General features: G+C 46.2%; 2 protein-coding genes across 4 annotated transcripts in view; one reads left to right on the forward strand and one right to left on the reverse strand.

Moving 5' to 3' along the window:
- mms22l (MMS22-like, DNA repair protein) overlaps nucleotides 1-15,871 on the forward strand; it is a 31,938-nt gene extending 16,067 nt beyond the window's left edge. For both annotated transcript variants that reach the window (XM_046315571.1, XM_046315573.1), the window contains exons 14-25: nucleotides 377-883; nucleotides 7,713-7,909; nucleotides 8,217-8,367; nucleotides 10,390-10,529; nucleotides 11,077-11,222; nucleotides 11,779-11,938; nucleotides 12,374-12,519; nucleotides 12,719-12,930; nucleotides 13,146-13,312; nucleotides 13,477-13,573; nucleotides 13,893-14,060; nucleotides 15,595-15,871. In XM_046315571.1, the coding sequence (XP_046171527.1) occupies nucleotides 377-883; nucleotides 7,713-7,909; nucleotides 8,217-8,367; nucleotides 10,390-10,529; nucleotides 11,077-11,222; nucleotides 11,779-11,938; nucleotides 12,374-12,519; nucleotides 12,719-12,930; nucleotides 13,146-13,312; nucleotides 13,477-13,573; nucleotides 13,893-14,060; nucleotides 15,595-15,670 (2,167 nt within the window). In that variant the 3' untranslated portion in view covers nucleotides 15,671-15,871. The remainder of the gene's footprint in view (nucleotides 1-376; nucleotides 884-7,712; nucleotides 7,910-8,216; nucleotides 8,368-10,389; nucleotides 10,530-11,076; nucleotides 11,223-11,778; nucleotides 11,939-12,373; nucleotides 12,520-12,718; nucleotides 12,931-13,145; nucleotides 13,313-13,476; nucleotides 13,574-13,892; nucleotides 14,061-15,594) is intronic.
- Nucleotides 15,872-20,952: 5,081 nt separating this feature from the next.
- Nucleotides 20,953-26,378, reverse strand: part of klhl32 (kelch-like family member 32) — a 35,494-nt gene continuing 30,068 nt past the window's right edge. For both annotated transcript variants that reach the window (XM_046313277.1, XM_046313276.1), the window contains 6 exons: nucleotides 25,759-25,974; nucleotides 23,258-23,984; nucleotides 23,102-23,160; nucleotides 22,161-22,353; nucleotides 21,777-21,871; nucleotides 20,953-21,560 (listed from right to left, as the gene is read on the reverse strand). In XM_046313277.1, the coding sequence (XP_046169233.1) occupies nucleotides 21,399-21,560; nucleotides 21,777-21,871; nucleotides 22,161-22,353; nucleotides 23,102-23,160; nucleotides 23,258-23,984; nucleotides 25,759-25,974 (1,452 nt within the window). In that variant the 3' untranslated portion in view covers nucleotides 20,953-21,398. The remainder of the gene's footprint in view (nucleotides 21,561-21,776; nucleotides 21,872-22,160; nucleotides 22,354-23,101; nucleotides 23,161-23,257; nucleotides 23,985-25,758; nucleotides 25,975-26,378) is intronic.

Here is a 26,378-nt window from a genome sequence, read left to right on the forward strand (position 1 = left end):
CTACTGCTAAGTCTGACATTTAACATGATCTCTAAAGGCATTTGTTCACGGTGCTTGTAGGATCTAACAATGATGCGCTGGGTGTTTTTCTCATACACACACACACACCTGGCATACCTCTCATCAGCACCAGAGAAGGAGTGATGGAGGAAGGTGCTGGTGGGGAGATCTACCAATAAACATTTGAAGACTTGAATTTTGGTTTGGGCGGTGCAGTCTGATCTTGTCTAGAGCAATGCAAAGTCTCAGTGAAAGATGAATAATATGTCACACACTCAATTTGAACTGTGACACTACTATCTCGTCATCTTACTATGACCAATGGGAACTCATGTCCCTTATTTCTCATCCATCTCTCTCTCGCGTGCCTCTCCAGGGTGTACTCCAAATTCCACCAGCGGCGGATGCAGGAACTATCCGAGGCTGGGCTGATGAACTTCCTGCTGCTGTTCGTAGTGGTGGCCCGGCAGGCCGAGCTGGAGGACGTGGCCGGCCGGGCCTGTGAGTTGCTGGGCCTCCTCCCTCCGGACTCCCCCCCTGCCCAGCGGAGCCTGGTGTGGAGGGGCCAGCTGGCTCTCTTACTGCTCTTCCAGGAGAGGGGCCTTGACGTGGGGGCCCAAGCTAGCTGGCTGGCCGCCTCCTTCTCTCAGACAGCCAGGGAGTTCTACCTGAAGACCACAGAACCGTCTCGCCGCCTGGCCCTCTGGGGCCCCCTGGGGTCCTACCTAGAGGGCGTGGCCGAGGTGTTTGAGACGAGCGCAAGTCTCGGTCTGTCGGAGGAGAAGCTACTCAACGAGGGGTTCGGTCTGCTGCTGCCTGCCTGCCGCCAGTCGGAGCTGAGCTCTACCCTGGGCTTTCTGCAGATTGTGCTGAGGGAGTTACGGTGAGGGAGGGGGGACAAACACTCAGCAACTCACTGAGACACCCGTAACACAAATGCCCACACACTGTACACATTGACGAGCAGACAGACGGAGTGACGGACAGACTGACGTTTTCAGGCATTGGCCTTAGACCCTAGAACTAGAGCCTGGAGTTTTTGCTGGCATGATCATGTCAAAAAACTCTTGGCCCTACCTATCAATGCTGAGATCTAGAAGCAGTAAACGGGGCAGTCAGGCCCCTGTACTGACACCTACAAAGACAGGATTGTGCCGTCCTCTGTCCCCCACCATCCCTATGGTAAACCCAGCCCATCCATTGTGTATGGAGGCCCCTCTCTGTCTCTTGGGACCCTGTGGCCCCCAGGTCACCTTCAGCAGGTGTTGGCAGAGGCTTGAGTATAGTTACGGCCTCTAGGGGCCCCAGTGCGGTCACCATGGGTATAGCGGCAGGTCGTGAGTTTGTGGAGTGGAGGAGAGTGGAGACGAGTCTGGGTGAGTTCATCAGCGGGACACGGGTGTGTGTTACACGGACAACCCGATCAGAGGTCAAAGGTTTAGAGAGAAATGCACAGGTGTAACAGGTGTCTGTCTGGTGAGAGAAGAAGTGAAAGGGTAGGAGAGTGGCGTCAGGAGGGAGAGGGTGTCTGGTGCTGTCTGAATGGACCGGACCACTACAGTGTTGTGTTATTGTTCAGTTTGGATTACCCTGAGTCAGCGCTAATGTAGCAGTAAGCTGCCAGCCTGCAACAATCCTCACTCATAACTTATATGAGTGCGTGCTTGCTTTGACTCTCCTGTGTATGCATGCACACATTCCCATAAACACTAAGTGCACTAGTGCTGGGAATTGCCAGGGGCCTCACGATACGGTTTCACGATAATTAAGTGCATATATACGATGTATAAGTAATATTGAGATATTGTCGATGCGATATATATCGTTTAAAAAAATCCTTATATGTAACTGTAGATTATTCCACCATCACTAAAGTGCTCTATTCTCTTATTTCAGTCCAGGGTCCCGTAACGCGGCATATCTCGTTAGCTTCACTAATTCAAAAAACTTCCCCATCTCATATCTCTGGGTTGGAGGGCACTCATTTGCACAAACTCCCAAAGGGGACAGTGTTATGGCTGAGATCATGCTGACCCATTTAACTAAATAAAAAAGCGCTTTCTCGAATTCGTCCTGCCAAATGAAGCTTAATTCTCCTTCCTGGCAGTACTTGGTATCTCTGTGATTTAATGCGTTTTCAGTGACACAATTAACAGGTAATTATGTAGTCCGGCAAATTGTGCCTCGCGTCATTATGTTTATTAAGAGCAGAGCGGAATCTGCACACATTAAGAGAATTATCCTGCCAGAGGCTGCGACCGAGAGAGGTGTGTGTGTGTGACAACCACTGACTCGGATGGCCATCGCCAAGGCCGGCCGCCCACCCAACAGCCAATCAGGAGGCTAATTCCTCACATTTCATTCCGTCCCATGATCCTGCGCGTGGGAGCTTGAGACCCCTGTGTCGCCAGAGGGGGTGTGTGAGGTCTCAGTGGTACACATTCAGTATTATATTGGGGGGCGGGTGGTGAACAATTATCTGAGATCTTAATGAAGTGCTCTCCTCCGTATCTAGACCCTACGCCCCTACACCTTGGCCCTCCATTGGACCTTGAATTGCTCTCTTAAGGGGCAGTGGATGGGCATTTTGGAGGTGGTGGGAGGCAATAGTTGTTTTCCCCTTGTCATTATTTAAGGCCCAGTGCAATCATAAACATAATTTTCCTGTGTTTTATATGTATTTCCACACCAAGGTTTGAAAATACTGTGTAATTGTGAAAATAATGAAAATGCCCGTTTAGTGTAAGAGCCGTTTGAAGATACCACCTGAAATTAACATTAGTTAATAGAACAATAAGAAAGAGAGTTCCAAACCTCTCAGGCAATAACTGCTAGTTTTCAGTTTTTCCCTCTTCACTCAGACAGTCCTTGCAAAATTGCTCTTTGCTGAGAAGCAATTTTTGTTTATTTTTATCGATGGGTATTTTAAATATTTTCACTATTACAATAATATGACATTTTTTCAGATATCCAAATAGTATTTAAAATATCTAAAAATGTTTTAAAAACTTGGTAACTGGGCCTCCCGAGTAGTGCAGTGGTCTAAGGCACTGTATCACAGTGCTAGCTGTGCCACTAGAGATCCTGGTTAGAGTCTGTCGCTGCCGGCTGCGACCGGGAGACCCATGGGGCGGCGTACAATTGGCCCAGCGTCGTCCGGGTTAGAGGAGGGTTTGGCCAGCAGGGATGTTCTTGTCCCATCGCGCACTAGCGACTCTTGTGGCCGGCTGGGCGCGATCCACACTGACACGGTTGTCAGGTGTACCCTCTGACACATTGGTGCGACTGGCTTCCGCGTTAAGCGGGAATTGTGTCAAGAAGCAGTGTGGCTTGGCTGGGTTGGGTTTCGGATGCGCGGCTCTCGACCTTCGCCTCTCCCGAGTCCGTACTGGAGTTGCACCGATGGGACAAGACTATAACTACCAATTGGATACCACGAAATTGGGGAGAAAAAGCTTGGGAACTGGCTTGCTGTCTTCAACTCCATTTAGATTAAACAACAGCCTACCTGATGGTTGCTCATTGTAGCCTACTCCTTATCATTTAACTAACTTAATTCCATAATTTTAATTCAACTTTGCATTGATTTAAAGATCTACGTTGTTTGCTACACATGGAGCCACTGTAGACAGTGCCCCTTTGATGAGCCGACAATAACAAACACATTCAACCGGTGTAGGTTACGGTATGCCTTAACTACACCGAACAAAAATAGAAATGCGACATGCAAAAATTTTAAAGGATTTTTACTGAGTTACAGTTCAAATAAGGAAATCAGTTAATTTATTTAAATTCATTAGACCCTAATCCATGGATTTCACATGACTGGGAATACAGATATGCATGTGTTTCTCAAGGATGCCTTTAGAAAAAAGGTGGAGGCTGGATCAGAAAACCAGTCAGTATCAGGTGTGACCACCATTTGCCTCATGCAGTGCAACACATCTCCTTCACATATAGTTGATGTTGTCCTACTCTCATTCAATGGCTGTGCAAAGTTGCTGGATATTTATTTAAATGTTTATTTTTATTTCACCTTTATTTAACAAAGTAGGCCAGTTGAGAACAAGTTCTCATTTACAACTGCGATCTGGCGAAGACGAAGCAAAGCAGTGCGACCAAAAACAACAGAGTTACACATGGGATAAACATTCTTACAGTCAATAACACAATTGAAAAATCTGTATACAGTGTGTGCAATTGAAGTAAGGAGGTAAAGCAATAAATAGGCCAATAGTGGCGAAGTAATTACAATTTAGCAATTTACACTGGAGAGATACAATTGAAGTCGGAAGTTTACATACACTTAGGTCGGAGTCATTAAAAATAGTTTTTCAACCACTCCACAAATGTCTTGTTAACAAACTATAGTTTTGGCAAGTCTGTAAGGACATCTACTTTGTGCATGACACAAGTCATTTTTCTAACAATTGTTTGCATACAAATTATTTCACTTATCACTTATTTCACTGTATCACAATTCCAGTGGGTCAGAAGTTTACATACACGAAGTTGAGTGGGCCTTTAAACAGCTTGGAAAAATCCAGAAAAGGATGTAATGGCTTTAGAAGCTTCTGTTAGGCTAATTGACATCATTTGAGTCAATTGGAGATGTACCTGTGGATGTATTTCAAGGCCTTACCTTCAAACTCAGCGCCTTTTTGCTTGACATCATGGGAAAATCAAGAGAAATCAGCCAAGACCTGATCTCATACAGCTTAGTAAGGAGACGCGTTCTGTCTCCTAGAGATGAAAGGAAAATGATGTGGATATATTGAAGCAACATCTCAAGACATCAGTCAGGAAGTTAAAGCTTGGTTGCAAATGGGTCTTCTAAATGGACAATGACCCGAAGCATATTTCCAAAGTTGTGGCAAAAAGGCTTAAGCACAACAAAGTCAAGGTATTGGATTGGCCATCACAAAGCCCTGACCTCAATTCTACAGAACATTTGTGGGCAGAACTGAAAAAGCGTGTGTGAGCAAGGAGGCCTACAAACCTGACTCAGTTACACCAGCTCTAATTCATCCAACGTATTGTGGGAAGCTTGTGGAAGGCTACCTGAAACGTTTGACCCAAGTTAAACAAATTAAAGGCAATGCTAACACTCAATTAGTATTTGGATCTAAATTTCTGACCCACTGGGAATGTGATGAAAGAAATGAAAGCTGAAATAAGTAATTCTCTCTACTATTATTCTGACATTTTATATTCTTAAAATAAAGTGACCTAGACAGGCAATTATTACTAGGATTAAATGTCAGGAATTGTGATAAACGGAGTTTAAATGTATTTGGCTAAGGTGTATGTAAAGATCTGACTTCAACTGTATATGTGCAGATGAGGATGTGCAAGTAGAAATACTGGTGTGCAGAAAAACAAATATGGGATGAGGCAGGTAGGTGGTAGGTTGCATGGGCTATTTACAGATGGGCTGTGTACAGCTGCAGCGATCGGTAACCTGCTCTGACAGCTGAAGCTTAAAGTTAGTGAGGGAGATCTAAGTCTCCAACTTCAGTGATTCAGTCTTTGGTAGCAGAGACCTGGAAGGAAAGGCGGCTTTGGGGATGACCAGTGAAATATACCTGCTGGAGTGCGTGCTACGGGTGGGTGTTGCTATTGTCACCAGTGAGCTGAGATAAGGCGGAGCTTTACCTTGCAAAGACTTAAAGATGACCTGAAGCCAGTGGGTTTGGCGACGAATATGTAGCGAGGACCATCCAATGAGAGCATACAGGTCGCAGTGTTGGGTAGTATATGGGGCTTTGGAGACAAAACGGATGGCACTGTGTTAGACTGCATCCAATTTGCTGAGTAGAGTGTTGGAGGCTATTTTGTAAATGACATTGCTGAAGTCAAGGATCGGTAGGATAGTCAGTTTTATGAGGGTATGTTTGGCAGCATGAGTGAAGGAGGCTTTGTTGCGAAAAAGGAAGCCGATTCTAGATTTAACTTTGGATTGGAGATGCTTAATGTGAGTCTGGAAGGAGAGTTTACAGTCTAGCCAGACACCTAGGTATTTATAGTTGTCCGCATATTCTAAGTCGGAACCTTCCAGAGTAGTGATGTTAGTCGGGCGGGCGGGTGCGGGCAGCGATTGGTTGAAGAGCATGCATTTCGTTCTACTAGCATTTAAGAGCAGTTGGAGGCCACGGAAGGAGTGTTGTATGGCGTTGAAGCTCGTTTGGAGGTTTGTTAACACAGTGTCCAAAGAAGGGCCAGATGTATACAGAATGGTGTCATCTGCGTAGAGGTTAATCAAAGAATCACCCGCAGCAAGAGCAACATCATTGATATATACAGAGAAAAGTCGGCCCGAGAATTGAACCATGTGGCACCCCCATAGACTGCCAGAGGTTGTTGTCGGGAACTGGAATACGCTGTGATACATGTTGATCCAGAGCATCCCAAACATGCTCAATGTCTGAGTATGCAGGCCATGGAAGCATTGGGACATTTTCCGTTTCCAGGAATTGTGTACAGATCCTTGCGACATAGGGGCGTGCTTTATCATGCTGAAATATGAAGTAATGGCACAACAACGGGCCTCAGGATCTCGACACGGTATCTCTGTGCATTCAAATTGCCATAACCCCATATCATAACCCCACCACCACCATGTGGCAATCTGTTTACAACATTGACATCACCCATACGTAGAATGTATGCACACATGACTGTAAGTCGCTTTGGATAAAAGCGTCTGCTAAATGGCATATATATTACAAACCGCTCGCCCGCACGACGCCATACACGCTGTTTGCCATCTGCCCGGTACAGTTGAAACCGGGATTAATCCGTGAAGAACACTCCAGCGTGCCAGTGGCCATCGAAGGTGAGCATTTGCACACTGAAGTCGGTTACGACACCGAACTGTAGTCGGGTCAAGACCCTGGTGAGGATGACGAGCATGCAGATGGGCTTCCCTGAGACGGTTTCTGAGAGTTTGTGCAGACATTCATCGGTTGTGCAAACCCACAGTTTCATCAGCTGTCCGAGTGGCAAGTCAGTCTGTGTGTGTGTGATAGTGGCTGCATTTGGGAGAGGGGTTAAGTGGGGTCTCGAATGGTGTGTGTGTACAGCTATAAGAAGCGGCAGTGGGAAGGATTAAGTGGGGTCTCTGACTATGTCTTGTACAATGAGCCTTGATGGGTGTGAAAGGCCCATTCCGCCGTAGTAACGAGGCTAATGAATTCAGACTCTAATCGATTGTCTCGGCTCTCTCTGGATTAGATGCAACCTTGCTGGAAGGCGCAGGCAGAGGTGTGTGTGAGAGAGATGAGTGGGGAGCTGAGGGAGTGCCAGTACTCACCCCTGCCTCCCTCCCCTCCATCCTTCTCTCCCTCGCTCCATCCGGGCGAATGAGGGGACAGGAGGATCATCTTCAGTCTAAATGAGATTACAGCTCCTTCAGCTGCTTATCTGGGCTAATGCCAGCCGCAGTGGGGCCAGGCAGACACAGCAGCCAGAGCCCAGTCTGTGTACAGGGGATCTGCCCTGCCCTGCTCCTCTCTACCCGGCACTGCACCGCATGACCTAATCCCCCCAGAGATGGGAAGAGTGAGAGAGCAAGGAAGAGGAAGGAGAGAATGTGAAAGAGGAAGGAAGTGGAGTATAGATAGGGATGGAGGTGGAGAGGTGGTGTATGATAGAGAGGGAGATGCTGTGGTTCTGTTGAATAATGATGTTATTGGTGTATGTGTGTCCTACAGGAGGGTCCATCAGCGCAATGTCCAGCCTGGCCACTCGGCATGTCCCCCCGGTGCCTGGCTGCCTCCTCCCAGTGCCAGCGTGGGTAAAGACCGCCACCTAGCGGTTGCAACAGCTCTCTGGTCCCACTTTTTCCCCTTCCTCCGCAGCCTGCGCCTTTCCAACACCCCTCCTGCCCAACTGGCTGATGCTGCCGCAGGTCAGAGGCTCACACTGAGAGAGAGAGAGAGTGGGAGGGAGGAGGATAAATGTTCACTGTGTGCAACAATTTCACACCGGGTTGCACACATGAACAGTTGTCTTTCTCATAAGATAATATGTCTGCCTTTGTCTCACCGTTTCTCTCTCTTGTGCTCTCTTGTCAGCTCTTTTACTCTCAACATCTTGCATATTTGCTTTGTCTTGACCATGCAGTGAAAAATCTTTCCATTATAGTATGACTCTCTCAAACATATTTTCCACGGTAGTTACCGTAACATGGTATGAATTTTGACTCTCTTTTCCAGGATTTACACTGCTGGCCTTTGACCTTCCTAGCTCTGCCCCCCAAGACCTCCAGCCCAACCCCATCCAGTCCATCATGCAGTGCTTCAGCTGGGACGACATGCTTCACCCCCTGCTAGTGACTCGCTACCTACCCCACCTGCTCCAGAACAGGTAACATTACTCCAGTACATTACCCTAGTAAGCAGGGTCTGAACTTGTCCAATAGGAATGCTTGTTTTTATTTTCTGTTGCAAAACACTTTGCTATGGAGTGCACTAATGAATATGAACCATGTGTGGTGGCAAACATCCGAAAGGATCATTCTGAGCAAGGTGCTGCACAAAATCATTGATCTACAAATCACCTTTGCATTCCAAGCTACTATCCATCATGTGAGCCTCCCTTTATACAGATTAGCATATCTGTGCAGAGCCTTGCTCCGGTGGAACATACAGTCGTGTCATTCTCAAAACTTTTGGCCACAAATATACATTTTCACAAAGTTTGCTGCTTCGGTGTCTTTAGATATTTTTGTCAGATGTTACTATGGAATAGTGAAGTATAATTACAAGCATTTCATAAGTGTCAAAGGCTTTTATTGGTAATACATGAAGTTGATGGAAGGAGTCAATATTTATTTCTCAAGACAATCTCTACCCAATCCACCCTGGCATGCTGTCAATTAACTTCTGGGTCACATCCTGACTGATGGCAGCCCATTCTTGCACAATCAATGCTTGGAGTTTGTCAGAATTTGTGGCTTTTTGTTTGTCCACCCGCCTCCTTGAGGGTTGATCACAAATTCTCAATGAGATTAAGGTCTGGGGAGTTTCCTGGCCATGGACCCAAAATATCAATGTTTTGTTCCCCGAGCCACTTAGTTATCACTTTTGCCTTATGGCAAGGTGGTCCATCATGCTGGAAAATGCATTGTTTGTCACCAAACTGTTCTTGGAAGGTTGGGAGAAGTTGCTCTCGGAGGATGTGTTGATACCATTCTTTATTCATTGCTGTGTTCTTAGGCAGAATAGTGAGTGAGCCCACTCCCTTGGCTGAGAAGCAACCCCACACATGAATGGCCTCAGGATGCTTTACTGTTGGCATGACACAGGACTGAGGCTAGCGCTCACCTTATCTTCTCCGGACAAGCTTTTTTCCGGATGCCCCAAACAATCGGAAAGGGATTTCACCAGAGAAAATGACTTTACCCCAGTCCTCAGCAGTCCAATCCCTGTACCTTTTGCAGAATATCAGTCTGTCCCTGATGTTTTTCTAAGAGAGAAGTGGCTTCTCTGCTGCCCTTCTTGACACCCGGCCATCCTCCAAAAGTATTCGCCTCACTGTGCGTGCAGATGAACGCACACCTACCTGCAGCCATTCCTAAGCAAGCTCTGTACTGGTGGTGCCCCGATCCCGCTGCTGAATCAACTTTAGGAGACGGTCCTGGCGCTTGCTGGACTTTCTTGGGCGCCCTGAAGCAGCCTTCACAACAATTGAACTGCTCTCCTTGAAGTTCTTGATGATCCGATAAATGGTTGATTTAGGTGCAATCTCACTGGCAGCAATATCCTTGCCTGTGAAGCCCTTTTTGTGCAAAGCAATGATGACGGCACGTGTTTCCTTGCAGGTAACCATGCTTGACAGAGGAAGAATAATGATTCCAAGCATCACCCTACTTTTGAAGCTTCCAGTCTATTATTCGAACTCAATCAGCATGACAGAGTGATCTCCAGCCTTGTCCTCATCAACACTTACACCTGTGTTAACGAGATAATCACTGACATGATGTTAGCTGGTCCTATTGTGGCAGGGCTGAAATGCAGTGGAAATGTTTTTGGGGATTCAGTTAATTTGCACAGCAAAGAGGGACTTTGCAATTAATTGCATTGCAGTTCATCTGATCACTCTTCATAACATTCTGGAGTATATGCAAATTGCCATCATACAAATTGAGGCAGCAGACTTTGAGAAAATTAATATTTGTGTAATTCTCAACTTTTGGCCACGACTATAGAGATTGAGATCCACTACATTGCGGTCAGACTGCACAGAATCACTGATCCTCAAATCACCTTGCATCCCAAACAATAACTAATTAAGATTATAAATTCTGTGCCTCACCTTTCTCTAACTTGTAATTCCCTTGAACATATTTGTTGTTTGTTCTATGTCAAGCTGACTTCTCTTCCACAGTGAGCTGGTGTATTCAGTGAGCTCCGGCTGTGGAGGTTCCGTGTCGGGCTCAGCCCAGACCCTGTCTGTGAGAGCCTGGTTCCGCTGTGTTCTGCAGCAGTACATCCACAAGAACCCAGATGGCACGGACAGCAGAGCAGGTACAGAACCTCAACCTAGAACCCTGGACATCCGACCATTTATCAAACACTCTTATCCGAAGATGCGTAGTCATGCGTGCACACACTGGCCAGGCCTCGCTGGTTTCCGTTCAGCAGTCAGCCATGGAAAGACATCCTCAGTAAGTTAGGCCACATTAAAACACTACACTTACACTTCTTGTCTATTACCATATTATGATAATTTCCCATTAGTTTCCCCTTTTTAAGTATGTGTATTTCTGTAAGTTTATTTCAGTGTTTTGTTATGGAGATGTAAGTGTGTATATGTGTGGCTCAGTTGGAAGGAGTGGCGCTAGAAACACTTAAGGTTGTGGGTTCAGTTCCCATAAGGAACTGATACACATTCTAAAAATGGCCAGCATTTAGGGCAGCCCAATTTTGATATTTTGCCCAATCAGATCAGATATTTTGCCAATAAATCGGGCAAAGGATCAGAATTGGGAAACATGTTTATCCAAGGACTGCATTTACACATCTGCTAAGTGGCATGTGTGATTATTTCTGATGCGTTACTGACTTTCTCCAGGCAGGGCTCTGGAGGAGCAGTTGTCGGAGCTCACTAGGCTCGTATTAAGGCTCCCTGAGGTAGACTCCCTACTGCAGAGGGCCGGGCTGCAGCCTGGAGCCGGCAGCAAGCTAGTGCCCAGGTCTGCTCTGGAGATGTTTATCAAGGTACTACACACACAGGGTAGCTTGTCATCTCACACACGCATGTGTACAAAGATATTTGCAACATGCACGATACATGCAGGTAACTGCCAAAATAAAGGAAACACTTTTAGTAAATGAGGGATACAAAGTACAGTGGGGCAAAAAAGTATTTAGTCAGCCACCAATTGTGCAAGTTCTCCCACTTAAAAAGATGAGCGAGGCCTGTAATTTATCATAGGTACACCTCAACTATGACAAACAAAATGAGAAAAAAAATCCAGAAAATCAAAATGGAGGATTTTTAATGAATTTATTTGCAAAATACAACAGTTTCCAAAATGGAATTTCTCATGGAAGAATGATGTCGCATCCTTGCAATAGAATTCCAGACACTTGTAGAATCTATGCCAAGAAGTATTGAAGCTGTTCTTGCTTGTGGTGGCCCAATGCCCTATTAAGACACTATGTTGGTGTTTCCTTTTATTTTGGCGTTAACATGTATATCAACAGCATACGCTGAAAGGCAAGTCCGCATTTCCATACAAATACGTTGTCGTTTTGTATTTTCCTCTCTCAGGCTGTGGGGCGTGTGTACAGTGGGCTGCAGGTGTTGTCTGAGCGTTCTGCCATGGTCACCCGTGCTCTGGACTACGCAGGGGACATCATGAAGTATATCAAACACTACCTGGTCAATAAGAGTCCTCAGGAGGGGCTGCTGCTGGCCTACTGGGCTGTGGGTGGGTGTATGCATCACTGAGGTTTGCCCCTATCCACTTAGGCTGGTGTGTGAATCTCTAAGGACTGGATAGGTATAAGGTGGAGCTATGGCCATATTGCTTATACCTATCCAAATATTTCAGATTTCTACAAGGGCATAGAAGATATATTTGCTAGAGTTTCGTTTGGTATTGGGTGAGAAGGAATCGGCGTGTTTACGAGGATCAGGATATGATCAGGGTTAGCAATTCTGCCCAGCGACTTGCTTCGAGCCTATCGCCTCAAACACGTTGAATGTCTGTCGTGTGTGTGTGTGTGTGTGTGTGTGTGTGTGTGTGTGTGTGTGTGTGTGTGTGTGTGTGTGTGTGTGTGTGTGTGTGTGTGTGTGTGTGTGTGTGTGTGTGTGTGTGTGTGTGTGTGTGTGTGTGTGTGTGTGTGTGTGTGTGTGTTCTCAGGGTGCGTTGTGAAGCACTGGAGTCCCCTGCTGGCCACCTCTAAGGCCCAGCATCTGCTGTTCAACATTGTCAACGGGCTGCTCCTCCCTAACTCTTTGTCCGGGCTGGACAAGGCCTTGAGGGACAGCCTGCCCCTCTACCTGCAGGTGGGCCGCATGCACAGACACCCGCACACACACACACCCGCCAACACACACACACTCCCACTTTGAATACTTATGATACTTCTGACAAAAATAATTGTTTTGATACTTCTGAAAGAACTAGCAGGGTTGGAGGGGAGGAAAGAAAAATCCAGAAGTATACGAACTGACCTCTCTCTGTCTCTCCTTTCCTTCCCTCCAGGGTCTGTCTATAGCAACCAGTATGTCTCAGTCTCAGGGTGCCTACCTGAAGAAACAGCTCCGGGATGTCATCTCCAAGTTCCTCGACCATTTCCTGCCTGCCACGCCATCGGTTGGGGCCATAGCCAATCACCCGGTGCTGCTGGCGGCCTGCGAGGCCACGCCCACCCCGCGTGGGGCGGCACTGAGAAGGAGCATCCTGCAGGTGATCAGGTAGGGTTCTGACGCTCTGGGTAGAGATTGCTCTTAGGCACAGATCCAGGAGGAGTTAACCCTGCCCACATAATTAGGTAAGGGAATGCGAAGCCAAACTGACCTTGGAGTAGTGTCTCAGGACAACTTCATCCTAATCCACCTATGAACATCTACCAAATGGCCAGACATGACATGGCTCTGTGTCATACCTTCGTCTGTCTCTGTCTCCATAGTGAGAACTTCTTGCATTTCAAAGGCAATGCCCCTCCTCCCCGCCTGGTCACGGTCCTGGCCTTCCTATTGGAGCTGCTGAGACGGAACAATGACAGTGACCCCGCCCTGCTCACCATACCCCTCCCCTCTCTGCTCCGCTGCCTGAAGCTGGTCAACGAGCCTCACGGTGAGAGTCCACACACAGAAAGACGCGTACGCGCAGTAATCCTATTTGTGAACAATATGCCAAACGAGCTTGCTGCTATGGGTGGGGGGGGGGTGTTCTTCTAGGTTTTTCGTGTGTGCAATGTGCATGTGGTAACCAGTCTAAAAGCAGCTGTGCGTTCACAGTGAGGAGGACCAGTACAGAGGCCCTGCAGCTGGTGGTGGAGAGATGTTCGGCCGCCGCAGGGGGTACACCATGTGACCAGACCGTCACTGTCCTACGGTGAGCGAAACCAACTGCCGTGGCCTTTACTCTTCCTTCTCTCTGCATTCAGCGCTTAGGTGGTGTCTATTAATGTACACCGTAGCAAAAACGTTTTTCAGACGTCGGACAAGTTCGTGGAATTGCTTCCCTGTTTCACTTTGTTCAGAACATTTCCTTCCGCTTCGTGTCGGCTGAACGCGCGACGCTGTTCTAGAGCAGCCATGCTTTTTTTGAACCGTCACTGTTAGAAATGTACATATCCTGCGGCGCTTTGTGTGTATAAATCATGTACATTGGTGTTACAGTATCTCTGTCTTACTGTGTTCTGTGTGTTCAGGTCCTTTGTGGAGGAGAACGAGGGGTTGTATGACAGACAGGTGTACAGTGTTCTGGAGACAATAGCTGTTCTGGACAGTCATGTGGTCCAGGTCCTGATCCCTGTTCTGTCACTGAGTCTGAGGAACACAGAACACAAGAGAGGACTGGGCAAGAACACCACACTGAGGTAGAGTTTTAAACCTGACTATCCCAGTCTCTAGTCTAACCTAACCTAGACATAATCCTATTTGTTAAGGTTAATTTATATTTGGAGAGATGCGGAACTAAGTACTGTTGCCTTTTTTTGGATGCCTTTAAAAAAAATCAGTTTCCCCTCAGAGAATCTTGTCACCCGACCTGATATAACACTACGTCTACACACACCACAAGGAATCTTTATCGCACGGTATAAATTGCGTGTTGGCCTACATGGGGAAAACATCTGAAGTATAGGGAATGGGACTTTCGTCCAAATGTTGGTTCTATTGAAATGCTTTACAGTAGTCATAAAACCATGAAGCCAGTGTATGACATGCCAGATATCAAACCACATCACTAATGCCCCCCCCCAACACAAAAATAATTTTGTCAATTTTAGAGTAAGGCTGTAATGTAACAATGTCAAAAAAAGGGAAAGGGTCTGGATACTTTCTGAATGCAGTGTGTGTGTGTACCGTTCAAAAGTTTGGGGTCACTTAGAAATGTCCTTGTTTTCCATTTTTATCATTTCAAATTGATCAGAAATAGTGTTAATGTTGTAAATGTCTATTGTAGCTGGAAACAGCAGATTTTTTAAATGGAATATCTACCTATGCCCATTATCAGCAACCATCACTCCTGTGTTCCAATGGCACATTGTGTTAGCTAATCCAATTTTATAATTTTAAAAAGGCTAATTGATCATTAGAAAACCCTTTTGCAACTGTTGTTTGATTAAAGAAGCAATAAAACTGTCCTTCTTTAGACTAGTTGAGTATCTGGAGCATCAGCATTTGTGGGTTTCTTCTGTTCTTGTTCTGAGAAATGAAGGCTATTCCATGTGAGAAATTGCCAAAGAAACTGAAGATCTCGTACAACGCTGTGTACTTCTCCCTTCACAGAACAGCACAAATTGTCCCTAACCAGAATAGAAAGATGAGTGGGAGGCCCCGGTGCACAACTGAGCAAGAGGACAAGTACATTAGAAAGTCTAGTTTGAGAAAGACACCTCACAAGTCCTCAACTGGCAGCTTCATTAAATAGTACTAGCAAAACACCAGTCTCAGTGTTTTGTCAACTGTGAAGAGGCGACTCCGGGATGCTGGCCTTCTAGGCAGAGTTGCAAAGAAAAAGCCACTTGTGAGGACTTGAGGCGTCTGTTTCTCAAACTAGACACTCTTACTGTACTTGTCCTCTTGCTCAATTATGCACGGGGCCTCCCACTCAGGTGTGTCAACAAAGTACTCATATTTTTTTCTTTTTTATCTACAAAAGTGTCTAAACCGGTTTTTGTTTAGTCATTACGGGGAATTGTGTGTACATTGATGAGAGAATTTTTTTAAAAAAATCCATTTTAGAATAAGGCTGTACTGTAATTTTTTTGGGGGAGAAGTAAAGGGGTCTGAATACTTTCTGAATGCACCGCATTTATACAGTGTTCAGTGACACAGTCAACTCTGTATGAAATATACTAGATCTTGTGCTGTGACATCACTCACTCAATGTCTCTGCATGTGTGACAGGAATGCATACAGGAATTTGCTGACTCTGCTGGGGGACGGTGGTCAGGCGGAGATCATCAGCCTGGAGGAGAACTGACCCTTGACCCCCAGAACCAGGTCACCATGCTGTTGACCTCAACACCACTGGGCTTCATGTATAGATATACATCATGTATACAAATTGTCCTGTCCTGTTGGTGATATAGATCATAATTTATGGTCAAGTTTCCATCTTCATATTGAAATATTTTTCAAAAAAGGTGTTACGAAATAAAGTAAATGTGATGAAATAAGATAATTTGGAAGTGCTAGTGTTGTATTTCTGTTTCCTAATTTCACAGGCATGGAACGAGTGTGTGATGCATAGAGATAAATAATATTTTGTTCTTCCATGTTGTGATAGTAACTACCGATAGTAGACAAATAGGATCTCTTTATGCTCATGCACTCTTTTGTTGGCCCAACTTTACAGGCAGAAACCCGCCTCCTTTCCTGACACTGTATCCCTCATCAAGATACAGCCAGAGTCCGAAAGATGACTTCTGCTCTTTCCATTCCCTTTTTCCTCTGCAATCTTCATGCAATCAGGCTTCATTTTGTCAGAATTTCATGCCTGGTCGATCATGTCATAAAAAAAATGCACTCCCCCAACATAAAACATAGTTTCACATGACCCTCCCCTTGTACTGTAGGTTACTTGTTGGATACCCTCCCCCCTCATAGAATTAACTCTAAATCATGTTTAGAAACCAAAGAATAAATAACTATAGCAACCATGTGTTTATAGATGTGCATATTGACTATTTCCATGTCAGCATGCTGTTGTGGCACAGTTGATGACACGCAGGGCTACGGGACATTCTCATTCTCCCTGTCTGTTGTACACTGTCAAGCTGGCGATCAAAATCATCTTGCAGGCGCCCGGTCCGCCAACAGAGTCGCTAGAGCGCGATGGGAGAAGGAAATTCCGACGGGCCTTAGACCGCTGCGCCATTCGAGAGGCCTGGAAATCTGATTTTTTTAAATGGTGATGCTATTATTCTATTAAATATATGCAACGAATGATCCACCAACAGGTTACTGTGCCAATGCACCACGTTGAAGTAATCAGATTGAAACATTGTCATTGGTTGTGTGTTCATGCCACATATAACCGGTAATTGAATACATTTTAAAAGTAAAATGACAAACATATAGGCTATACTGAAGCGTTAAGATTCTAGAGAGCCTAGAATAGCTGCTCAGATCAGAGAAGAGGCAGAGCATGTGTTGAGCCTTCCTGAATAACTGGGCCTGCTGAGAGCACCATTATTATAGGACGATATGCGAGAACGACGATCCGCGTTCACGTAGGCTTACGTGACGTGGCGTTTTGATAACAGCGCAAATCTCTCCGACCGAGGTCACGTTTATCAATAATTAGATTGAGGTGAATATATTGATCAATCTCCTTGTCCGAGAATTACACGGCTCTCAACCTCACAATTAATTGCATTTAATTGTAAACTTCACGATATGACAAATAAATGGCGGAATAAACGTTTCCATTTTTTTTATGGGTATTATGTGCTTCTCACAGTTGTCAAGTTGGGTAGGGGACCATTGTTCATACCCAGCAGCATCACAGTTCTTGACACAAACCGCTGCGCCTGGCACTTAAACCCATTCACAGGCTCCTTTGTCTTGCCCATTCACCATCTGAATCGCACACATATACACAATCCATGTCTCAAGGCTTAAACATCCTTATTTAACCTGTCTCATCCCCTTCATCTACACTGATTGAAGTGGATTTAACAAGTGACATCACAGCTTTCACCTGGATTCACATGGTCAGTCTGTCATGGAAAGAGCAGGTATCATTTGTGTTTTGTATACCTGTGGTATAGTTAAGCAATAAGGGGTGTGGTAAATGGCAAATATACCACGGCTAAGGGCTGTTCTTACGCACGACAACGCAGAGTGCCTGGATACAGCCCTTAGCCGTGGTATATTTGCCATATATCACAATACCCAAAGTGCCGTACTGCTATTATACACCACTTTCCAATTAATTAGAGCATGTTTTGTCATACTCGTGGTATAGGGTCTGATATACCATGGCTGTCAGTCAAACAGAATTCATGGCTCGAACCACCCAGTTTACAATAATAGTTAGTGTGTGGAAAAGCGTACTGCATAAGGGAAGTACCAAAACACCTCGAAATAGGGGATGTGCGTGCAAGCAGATGAGACCATTTCCTAAGGATAGAATAAATGATATAGTAAATCCTGCAAAGGGGAGAATGTAAACCAGGGAAAAAGCACACTACCCTCCCCTGTGCCCAATAGAAAGAAAAACATTTATTTTTTTAAACACTCCCCTATTTCATACTAAGAAAATACAGCGGATTAACTTGCTCAATTCAATTTATGGGCTTTATTGATACAGTACTGTACCTCTTTATTCTGAAAACAAGACATTTTTTTTCCTCACACTTCCTCTCACTGCTGGAGGCTGGTGAAGTTACAGAATTACTTTTGTCTTATTTTTTTGCTCAAAGTAAAACAAGACGTTTTGAAAATGGCATAAGACAGTGGCAACACATAGCTTATGTTCTCCTACACACAGTATGTTGAGTATATGCACTGTATGATAACATTGGTCAGACATTCATTGAACTGTTAAACAGTCTTAAATCCTGAGCTTGAATAGAAAACACACGCTCAAGAAAAGAGTAAGATTGGGTCCACAGTTCACACATAACCGGTTTCAGTTGAAATGACCTTGGATGGGTCCATTGGCTTTGTATGGAGTAGATGGGTTATGGTAAGTAGTAAGTAAGTACAGCTAGTTAGAGTGCCAATAGCCCTAGAGCACATATGTCAGAGTCAAGGCCCGCGGGCCACATCCGGCCCGCGAGAAGGTTTTTTACGGCCCCTGGGATGATCTTGATTTATTATTAGAACCGGCCCGCAGACCGCAGCAAGCCGGCAGCCTGCAGATCTTTTACACGCACCAATACTACATTTCCCACAATGCAACGGTGACGCACCGAGCAGTAGGCTGCTTCATTTCAATATTTATTGGCACAGCAGTTGTCAGCATCACAGTAAAATTAACTTTCAAATACCCATCAAAAATGGCAAAACGGAAGGTGGACACTGAGAACCGGGGGTTTCAAACAAGGTGGGAGTCGGAGTATTTGTTCACGGAGGTAGCTGGAAAACCTGTGTGTCTTCTGTGTGGAGAAAGTGTGGCGGTACTGAAAGAGTATAATCTGAGACGACATTATGAAACGAAACACGCGGACAAAAACAAGAATATGGACATGGAACAAAGGCTACAAAAGGCAGAGGAATTAAAACGAGGCCTCAAATCTCGACAGGCTCTGTTCAAAAAGCCAAATCACAAGGCCAGGCTGCTGTCAAGGCCAGTTTTATTTTGGCAGAAGAGATCGCTAAATCAGCCCGGCCATTTACGGAGGGGGATTTCATCAAAAACTGCATGATTAAAGTTTGTGACGAAGTTTGCCCAGAAAAAAGGCAACTCTTTTTAAATGTGAGTCTGAGCAGAAACACCATTGCCGAGAGAGTAGACCAGTTGTCCATCAATCTAAAAGAGCAGCTTGTGAAAAAGGGAAAAGATTTCATTGCATATTCCTTGGCTGTGGATGAGAGCACCGACATTTCTGACATTGCCCAGTTGTCAATTTTCATCCGCGGAGTGGACTCCAGCCTAAGCGTGACAGAGGAGGTTTTGGCTTTACGTCCTATGCATGGCACAACTACGGGGCATGATTTGTATGAAGAGGTGTCAAGATGTGTAAATGAGATGGAGCTGCCTTGGGAAAAACTTGTGGGTTTGACAACCGACGGAGCACCTGCGATGTGTGGACACAGGAGCGGACTGGTGGCGAAGATACGGGAAAAGATGCAAGAGGAAAACGCGACAGGTGAGCTGACAGCTTATCATTGTATCATACACCAGGAAGCGTTGTGCGGTAAAGCCTTGAAAATGGAGCATGTAATGAGCATCATCACGCGCACAGTTAACTTTATCAGAGCCAAAGGTTTGAATCACCGCCAGTTCAAGGCATTTCTGACGGAGTTAGAAACGGAGCATGGTGATTTGCCTTATCACACAGAGGTGCGATGGCTAAGCCAGGGAAAGGTGCTTCAAAGATGTTTCGAGCTTCGTGAGGAGATTTGTCTGTTCTTGGACAGCAAAGGGAAAGACACAACACAACTCCGAGACGAAATGTTTCTGTGTGAAATGGCTTTTCTGTGTGACATTACGAGTCATCTGAATGCAATGAACTTGCAGCTGCAGGGTCGGGATCGTGTCATCTCTGATATGTACAGTACAGTGAAGGCATTTAAAACCAAACTGACTCTGTGGGAGACGCAGATGCGGAAAGAAAATTTGAGCCACTTTCCCAGCTGCCAGACCATGAAAGAGAAGCTCTCTACCAGTGCGTTCCCGAGCGCACAGTTGGCTGATAAAATAGGTATGCTTGCCGCTGACTTTCGACGCCGATTTGCTGACTTTGAAGCACAAAAAAGCAGGTTGGAACTGCTCGGTAACCCATTTGCTGTTGACGTGGAAAGCTCACCACCAAACCTCCAAATGGAGTTGATTGACCTCCAATGCAATTTGAGTTTTTACTCAGTTCAAGTTTAAAAGTTAAAGTTTAATATTTGTTTTCACTGCATGTTACTTCTCCTTAAACAAAGTGTTGTTTTTGATTAATAGATTTTTGCACTTTATTTTATTGTATTTCAATCCAATTATATTTTAAAAATATTTCAGTTGAGTGGATGATAGAAAATTGCTATTATTGTTTTTTTCTTTGAAGTAAATTTAGCCCACTTTTGCTAAAATAGAAAATATAGGCTACTGATGGTGCCTTGAATACCGGTTTCTTTCATTTAATGTTCATGTTATGGGGATTTTTATATAAAGGAAATTTGTCTTTTGTGTCTGTTGAAAATTAAAGATACTGACAGAGCCATAAGAAAATATTGCTTTATTTATCTGATCATATTGGAATATATTTGTTAGGTTTTCAGTAGGTTCAATTAGGTTCACTAGACTATATGCGTCATTTAAAATTTTTTCAATGAACATTCGAACAGTCCGGCCCTCGGCTTGTAGCTAAATTTTTTATTTGGCCCTCCGTCCATTTGACTTTGACACCCCTGCCCTAGAGGGTATTAGTAAAAGAGGGAGCCATTTCACTCCGTAGAGAGCTCTGCTCTCCTTGAGTGCTCCAGCATTGCGATCTCCTGTTCTGCACCATTGACTAGTGCAGCCCCTTTATTTCAACCAGTCATCTGAGCAGGGTTTGGGGTCAATTCTATGGCAGTTCGGGATATATTATTCCAATCGAATATCTATTATTCTCAATGTTTTTCAATGAGCAAAATTGTCATCAGAATTTCTGTTTTACTTCCTGAATTGACTGAATTGAAATGGAATTGACCCAAACCCTGCAGCTGATGGAAGATCAGTCCATCATCACAGGGTAGCTGAATAGGGAACCTCCTCAATGTCCTTGAGGACCCTCCTTTCATACAGGGCCACGTTTTTGTTCAGTTTATGGGTAGGATGGGCAGTGACACCTGCACTTGGGAGTGGTTAGGTTGGGATCCTGAAACTGGGGAAGACGTGGGTAATCTTTTCTGGGTGGCAATAGTGTGTGAATGCATTTAGAATGCATTTAGAGGAAGAGAGGGGGGAGTGGTGTTGTTGTAAATTAGTTATTTTGTGTTACATAGTTGTATGTCCAGAAGAGCTGCATGATGTATCTATGTAGACATTTACTGTAGTCTATATTAGTGTGTTAGACAGGCCCTATCCTGTGATGGGGCACTTGTAGAGTCTGGAGGTTGGGGCAGGTGAAGTATGGGGCAGGAAGGAAACACGTTGCTATTCCATTGGAGGCGAATGGTAGAGTTGGTCCATAGAACACTTCCTCCTTCCCCTCTGTGCTCACATCCAACACCTGGACAACAGGAAGTTAAAAAAAATGTAAAAGTCAAATACATGAAATAATAAGAGATTTTAGTAAGATAACATTTGCTATGAATACCCTATTTCCTCATCATGGATTATAAGAGCATTCAAAATATCTTTAAAAAACGATGCATAAATGATTTATGTACAACATAGTTTAACAAGACAATTTTTCAGGTTACTTAAATCGGTTAAGGTCACTCACCTGAATACACGCTAGGGGCTCATTGGTCCAGATAGAATATCCACCGACAACATAGATTCGGTCATCATGGACTGCCACTCCAGATTCATTCTGACCTGCGGAGGATAGAGAGGAGAGAGCGAAAACAATGATTCACTGTGCCAAAGAGAGGCCAGATGACTCAATGGCATCTGAGACACAGGGTGCGTTGGGAAAGTTCAGAAAATAACTTCCGACTTCACCTTGAACTTATTTGACAACTTCACGGGGAATCAAGTCGGGAGGGGTGGAGTCACAAGGGAAAAAAAGGAGGACAGTGATCTAGTACGTGTGTGTGTGTGTTTGCCTGCCTGCGTGTGCACGTGCATGCGTATGCATGAGCGTGTGTATGCGCAGCCCACCCACCCGTGAGTAGGCTGAAGGTGCAGCGGGTCCACTGGTCCATGTCTATGTCGTAGGAGTCGATGTGGCGGACCAGGATGCGGTCGTTGTTGTAGTCCAGGTCATTTCCTCCCAGCACATACAGCTGCCTTCTCGCCACGGCCATGACATGGTACACTCGCCTCTGTAGCATGGGACTGCGGGCCAGCCACTGGTTCTGTCAGAGAGAGAGGGGAAGGGGCAGAGAGTGAGAGAAAGAGAAGGTGGGGAGGGAAAAGGACAGTGGGAAGATGTTGAATAGATGTATTAATATTTTAGCGTATCCCTGCTTGGGTAATTGATGTATGTTCAGTGCTGGATAAATAATGTGACACCAGGGCTATGATTTCTCCTCATGATTTCGCCCCCCTTCCTTATAATATACTTCACCCTCTCCATTTTACACAGATGTATCCAACTGTGCACATTTGACTAAGTGTGTCTGGTTGTTTTGTATGTGTGTGTGGGGGGGCGTACGTGACCATGTCTGTGTGTGTACTTGAGCGATTGTGTGTGTGTGTATGTGCGCAATTGCGTATGTCTGGTAGGAGCTGACGGGTGGCCATCTGTTGAGGGTAGTGTTGGGTGGGGGGGGGGGTTGGTGTTCCTGGCAGGTGAATGTAGCTCCACGGTGAATACAAATGAGACTTTCTCGGCCTCCTGCTCGCTCTCTGTTGTTCTCCCCTCCTTCCTTCCTCGCTCTTGCTCTCCCTCTTGCTCTCCTTCTCTACCTCTTGCACTCCCCCTTGCGCATGGGCCCCCTGTCTCGCGCACACGCAAACACACATCCTCAAAGTTACCGTAAACAAGCGCATTACTCAGCTATCACACAAACAGAAACTGTTCTGAAACCAAGCTTTTAAATGTTTTGATGGCATTTGTCTCGCTTTTGGCTTATTTCTCTGTACTATCTGTTCTTCAATTACCTGTTCTGGGTCGTACACCATCAGTCTATTCTGGTACTGAGCTGTGTTTGTGACTCCACCTGTAACAGAGAAGAGTATTACACACAGGTGGCGGGCGGGCATGTGTGTGTGTGTTCAATCTGTTCTGCTCTATTCTCCATCTGTGTGTGTGTGTACCTGAGACCCAGAGCAGGTCGTCAGCCACACAGCCGGCGTGGCAGGACAGCGAGCGGTCAAAGGACTGGACGAAGGTCCACTTGTTCCTCTTCGGACAGTAGCGTTCCACGGTGGGCAGCACCTGTCTCAGCTCGTTCCTCCCCCCCACCGCATACAGGTACTGGCCCAGAGCCCCCAGGACAAAGTGTTCCCTGCACGCCTTCATGGAGGCTATCTCCGTCCAGCGGTTCCCCCGGGGGTCGTACCGACAAGCGGTCCTCACCGCACACGTTCTCCCAGTGGAATGCTCCACCTCGCCGCCTGCCACAAACAGGAAGTGACCCATGACGGCAACGCAGTGGTGGCTGCGCCCGGCGGGCATGGGCGCCAGCTCGCTCCAATTGGAGCACCCGGCCACGCGCACGGTCTCCTGGGCGGCCGGGTTGAAGTAGCGCAGCTCCCGTACGCGGCTCACCTCGCGCTTGCGCCCGCCGGCTATGTAGAGGGTGAGAGACTGGAAGCGGGGCTTGGTGTGGGCGGTCTGGCGGAGGGGTTGGGCGTAGGTGGCACGGTGGTACTCTAGAGCCTCGTCCACTAGGGCGGCGGCGGTGGCACTGGACTGGACCAGCGGGTGGCACTGTGCCACGTGGTGCAGGGCGGCCACGTCCATAAGGCCGTAACGAACGTGCTGTATCAGGTCCTCGGTGTACTGGTACCGACAGTCATGCTCTAACCAGCACACCACCAGCTAAAGAGGAGAGGGGGAAGAGGAAGACAGAGGGAAGCAATTCATACTTATTAGTATTCTAAATGCCTACAGAGCAGTGTTGCAAGATCAAGATGAGTGTGTTACTGTATACACAAACACACTTATACAAAACGCATACACACGTACTTATACAAAACGCGCGTACACACACACACACACACACACTTATACAAACACACACACATCATGAATATCCACCGGTACATTCCTTTGTTGAGGACCGGGAGAGGAGAGAAGCAGAGGGGGGATTTAATTGAACTTGAGAGCAATCGGAGGCTGTTTAGCTGCGGCGGTGGCGTGTGAATGTGGGTGAGATGGCTGAAGATCACTGATACCATTATCAGGGAAACAAAGTGGCTTTCAACACAATCAGTACAGAGACAGGGAACTTATTACAGCACAGCAAGATTACTGAGCTGGAGCGGTTCACTGTCAGCACCTCCTCCTGACTCGCAGGCACACTGGATACACACTGAAATCCTATTCAAACATTAAACTGGCTCGTAGATGCGCTCAAACCATATTCTATACAAACAGCACACCAGAACACCATTTACATAGAAGCAGACATATTCCCACATGCACTGTATATATTGTCCTACTACTGTCAATGCCACTCCCTTTTCTCTCATCCTAAAATTATGCCAACACAACAGTATTAACACAACAGTATTTACACCCCCCCCCACCTCTCTGCTTTGTCCTATTCTTGGTCTTGCTATCTACACCCCTCTCCTCCTTTCTCTCTCTTTCCCGCTCTCTCCCTCCTCCTCCTCCCACCTCTGAAGTGGCAGAGGGGTGTGTGTGTGCTCTCCGGTAGGCTGACTGTGAAGGTCACGCTGGATCAGAGAACTTCCTCGGGGCAGAGAATAAATCAACTTCCCTCCCCTCTTCCGCAAAGAGGGAGACAGATAGAGAGAAAGGGAGAGAGCAACCAGAGAAAAGACAAACGCGCAAAGAAGGGGGAGAACAAAAAAACAAAGACCCAAGAAAATGTGATTTCCAGAGCGTGAAACTCTGAGAGTAGTCGGTGTGACGATGATTGACGGGCAAACTATATCGGCTGTGTATTGGCGCCCTCGCGTTTTTTCGGGCGGATGCCCAAATTAACCTTCCTCGGCAGAGTGAAGGAGGCCCAAAGCAGCCTAATCGGGGTCTGATTATGGCAGCATCGCCCGGCTAAAGGGTCAGGGTAATTGTGCCATCAGAGGCCTGATTGTTTTCAATCAGACGGGCGGCCGGAGTGACAGCTGGGTGATTGGGGCGCTGATGAAGCCGCGGTGGGCCTAATCAGAGAGGGGGGAGAGAGAGAAGAGGTGGAAAGGGGGGCCTGATTGGTGCAAATGAACAGTCGAAACGCATAGCCCCCCCCCACTCCATATACACACACACACACGCCTTCCTTTCCTATTCACTCCTATACATAAATATAAAGAGTGTATTTTGGTGAAGGCAATGAATGTTGCCCAGTTGACGTTTTATGACACACTGTGTGATGTAGTATATCAAAGTCTGCGTGGGTTTATGGTGTGTGTGTGTGTGTGTGTGTGTGTGTGTGTGTGTGTGTGTGTGTGTGTGTGTGTGTGTGTGTGTGTGTGTGTGTGTGTGTGTGTGTGTGTGTGTGTGTGTGTGTGTGTGCGTGTGTGCGTGTGTGTGTGTGTGTGTGTGTGTATATGTGCATGCATTTGCGAACATGTGTGTTCCTTCCATTGTGTGCGTGCGTGTGTGACTGTGAGGAGCCAGTGCAGTGTACCTGCCAGATCTCCTCCTCGTTGAGGGAGGTGAGGCGGTCGCTCTTCAGCACCTCCCTGAGGAGGCGGTAGGGGAGCAGCAGCACCTCCTCCTGGCGGCTCTGCTGCAGCTCACACAGGTGTTCTACCAGGAAGCTGACCACAGCCTCCTCCAGAGCAGGGAGGTGGAACAGATCGGCCACACGGTACAGGTCCAGGTAGTTAACACTGTTCAGCTCCTGTTGTGGACACATCGGCAGGTACAGACTCACAAGGTAAATACATTTACATTTGAGTCATTTTGTAGCAGAGTTTCTAAAACGCCAAGATATATACCACCTCAGTGGAGTTGAGCAGCGACGACTGCGGGCGGACTGAACCTCCGACTACATCGAGTCACTGTCAGTCGACACTTTTCTTAAACATATGTTTGTCCTGTGTAAAAGCGGGCCTTTCTTCGCTGAAATCCATACTTTTCAAAAAAACTTTTTTTCAAATACAACCACCGACTGTTTCCTCGTATCAACTGATAGTTGTCGCAGCCCAACTCCGAGATCTGCATGTCGTGGAGTTGAGAAACCCAGCTAGTCATTTAGCAGACTCTTATCCAGAGCGACTTACAATTTTGTAAGGTTAGCTAGGT

Source organism: Oncorhynchus gorbuscha, linkage group LG19 (assembly GCF_021184085.1).
Source record: "Oncorhynchus gorbuscha isolate QuinsamMale2020 ecotype Even-year linkage group LG19, OgorEven_v1.0, whole genome shotgun sequence".
NCBI lineage: Eukaryota > Metazoa > Chordata > Actinopteri > Salmoniformes > Salmonidae > Oncorhynchus > Oncorhynchus gorbuscha.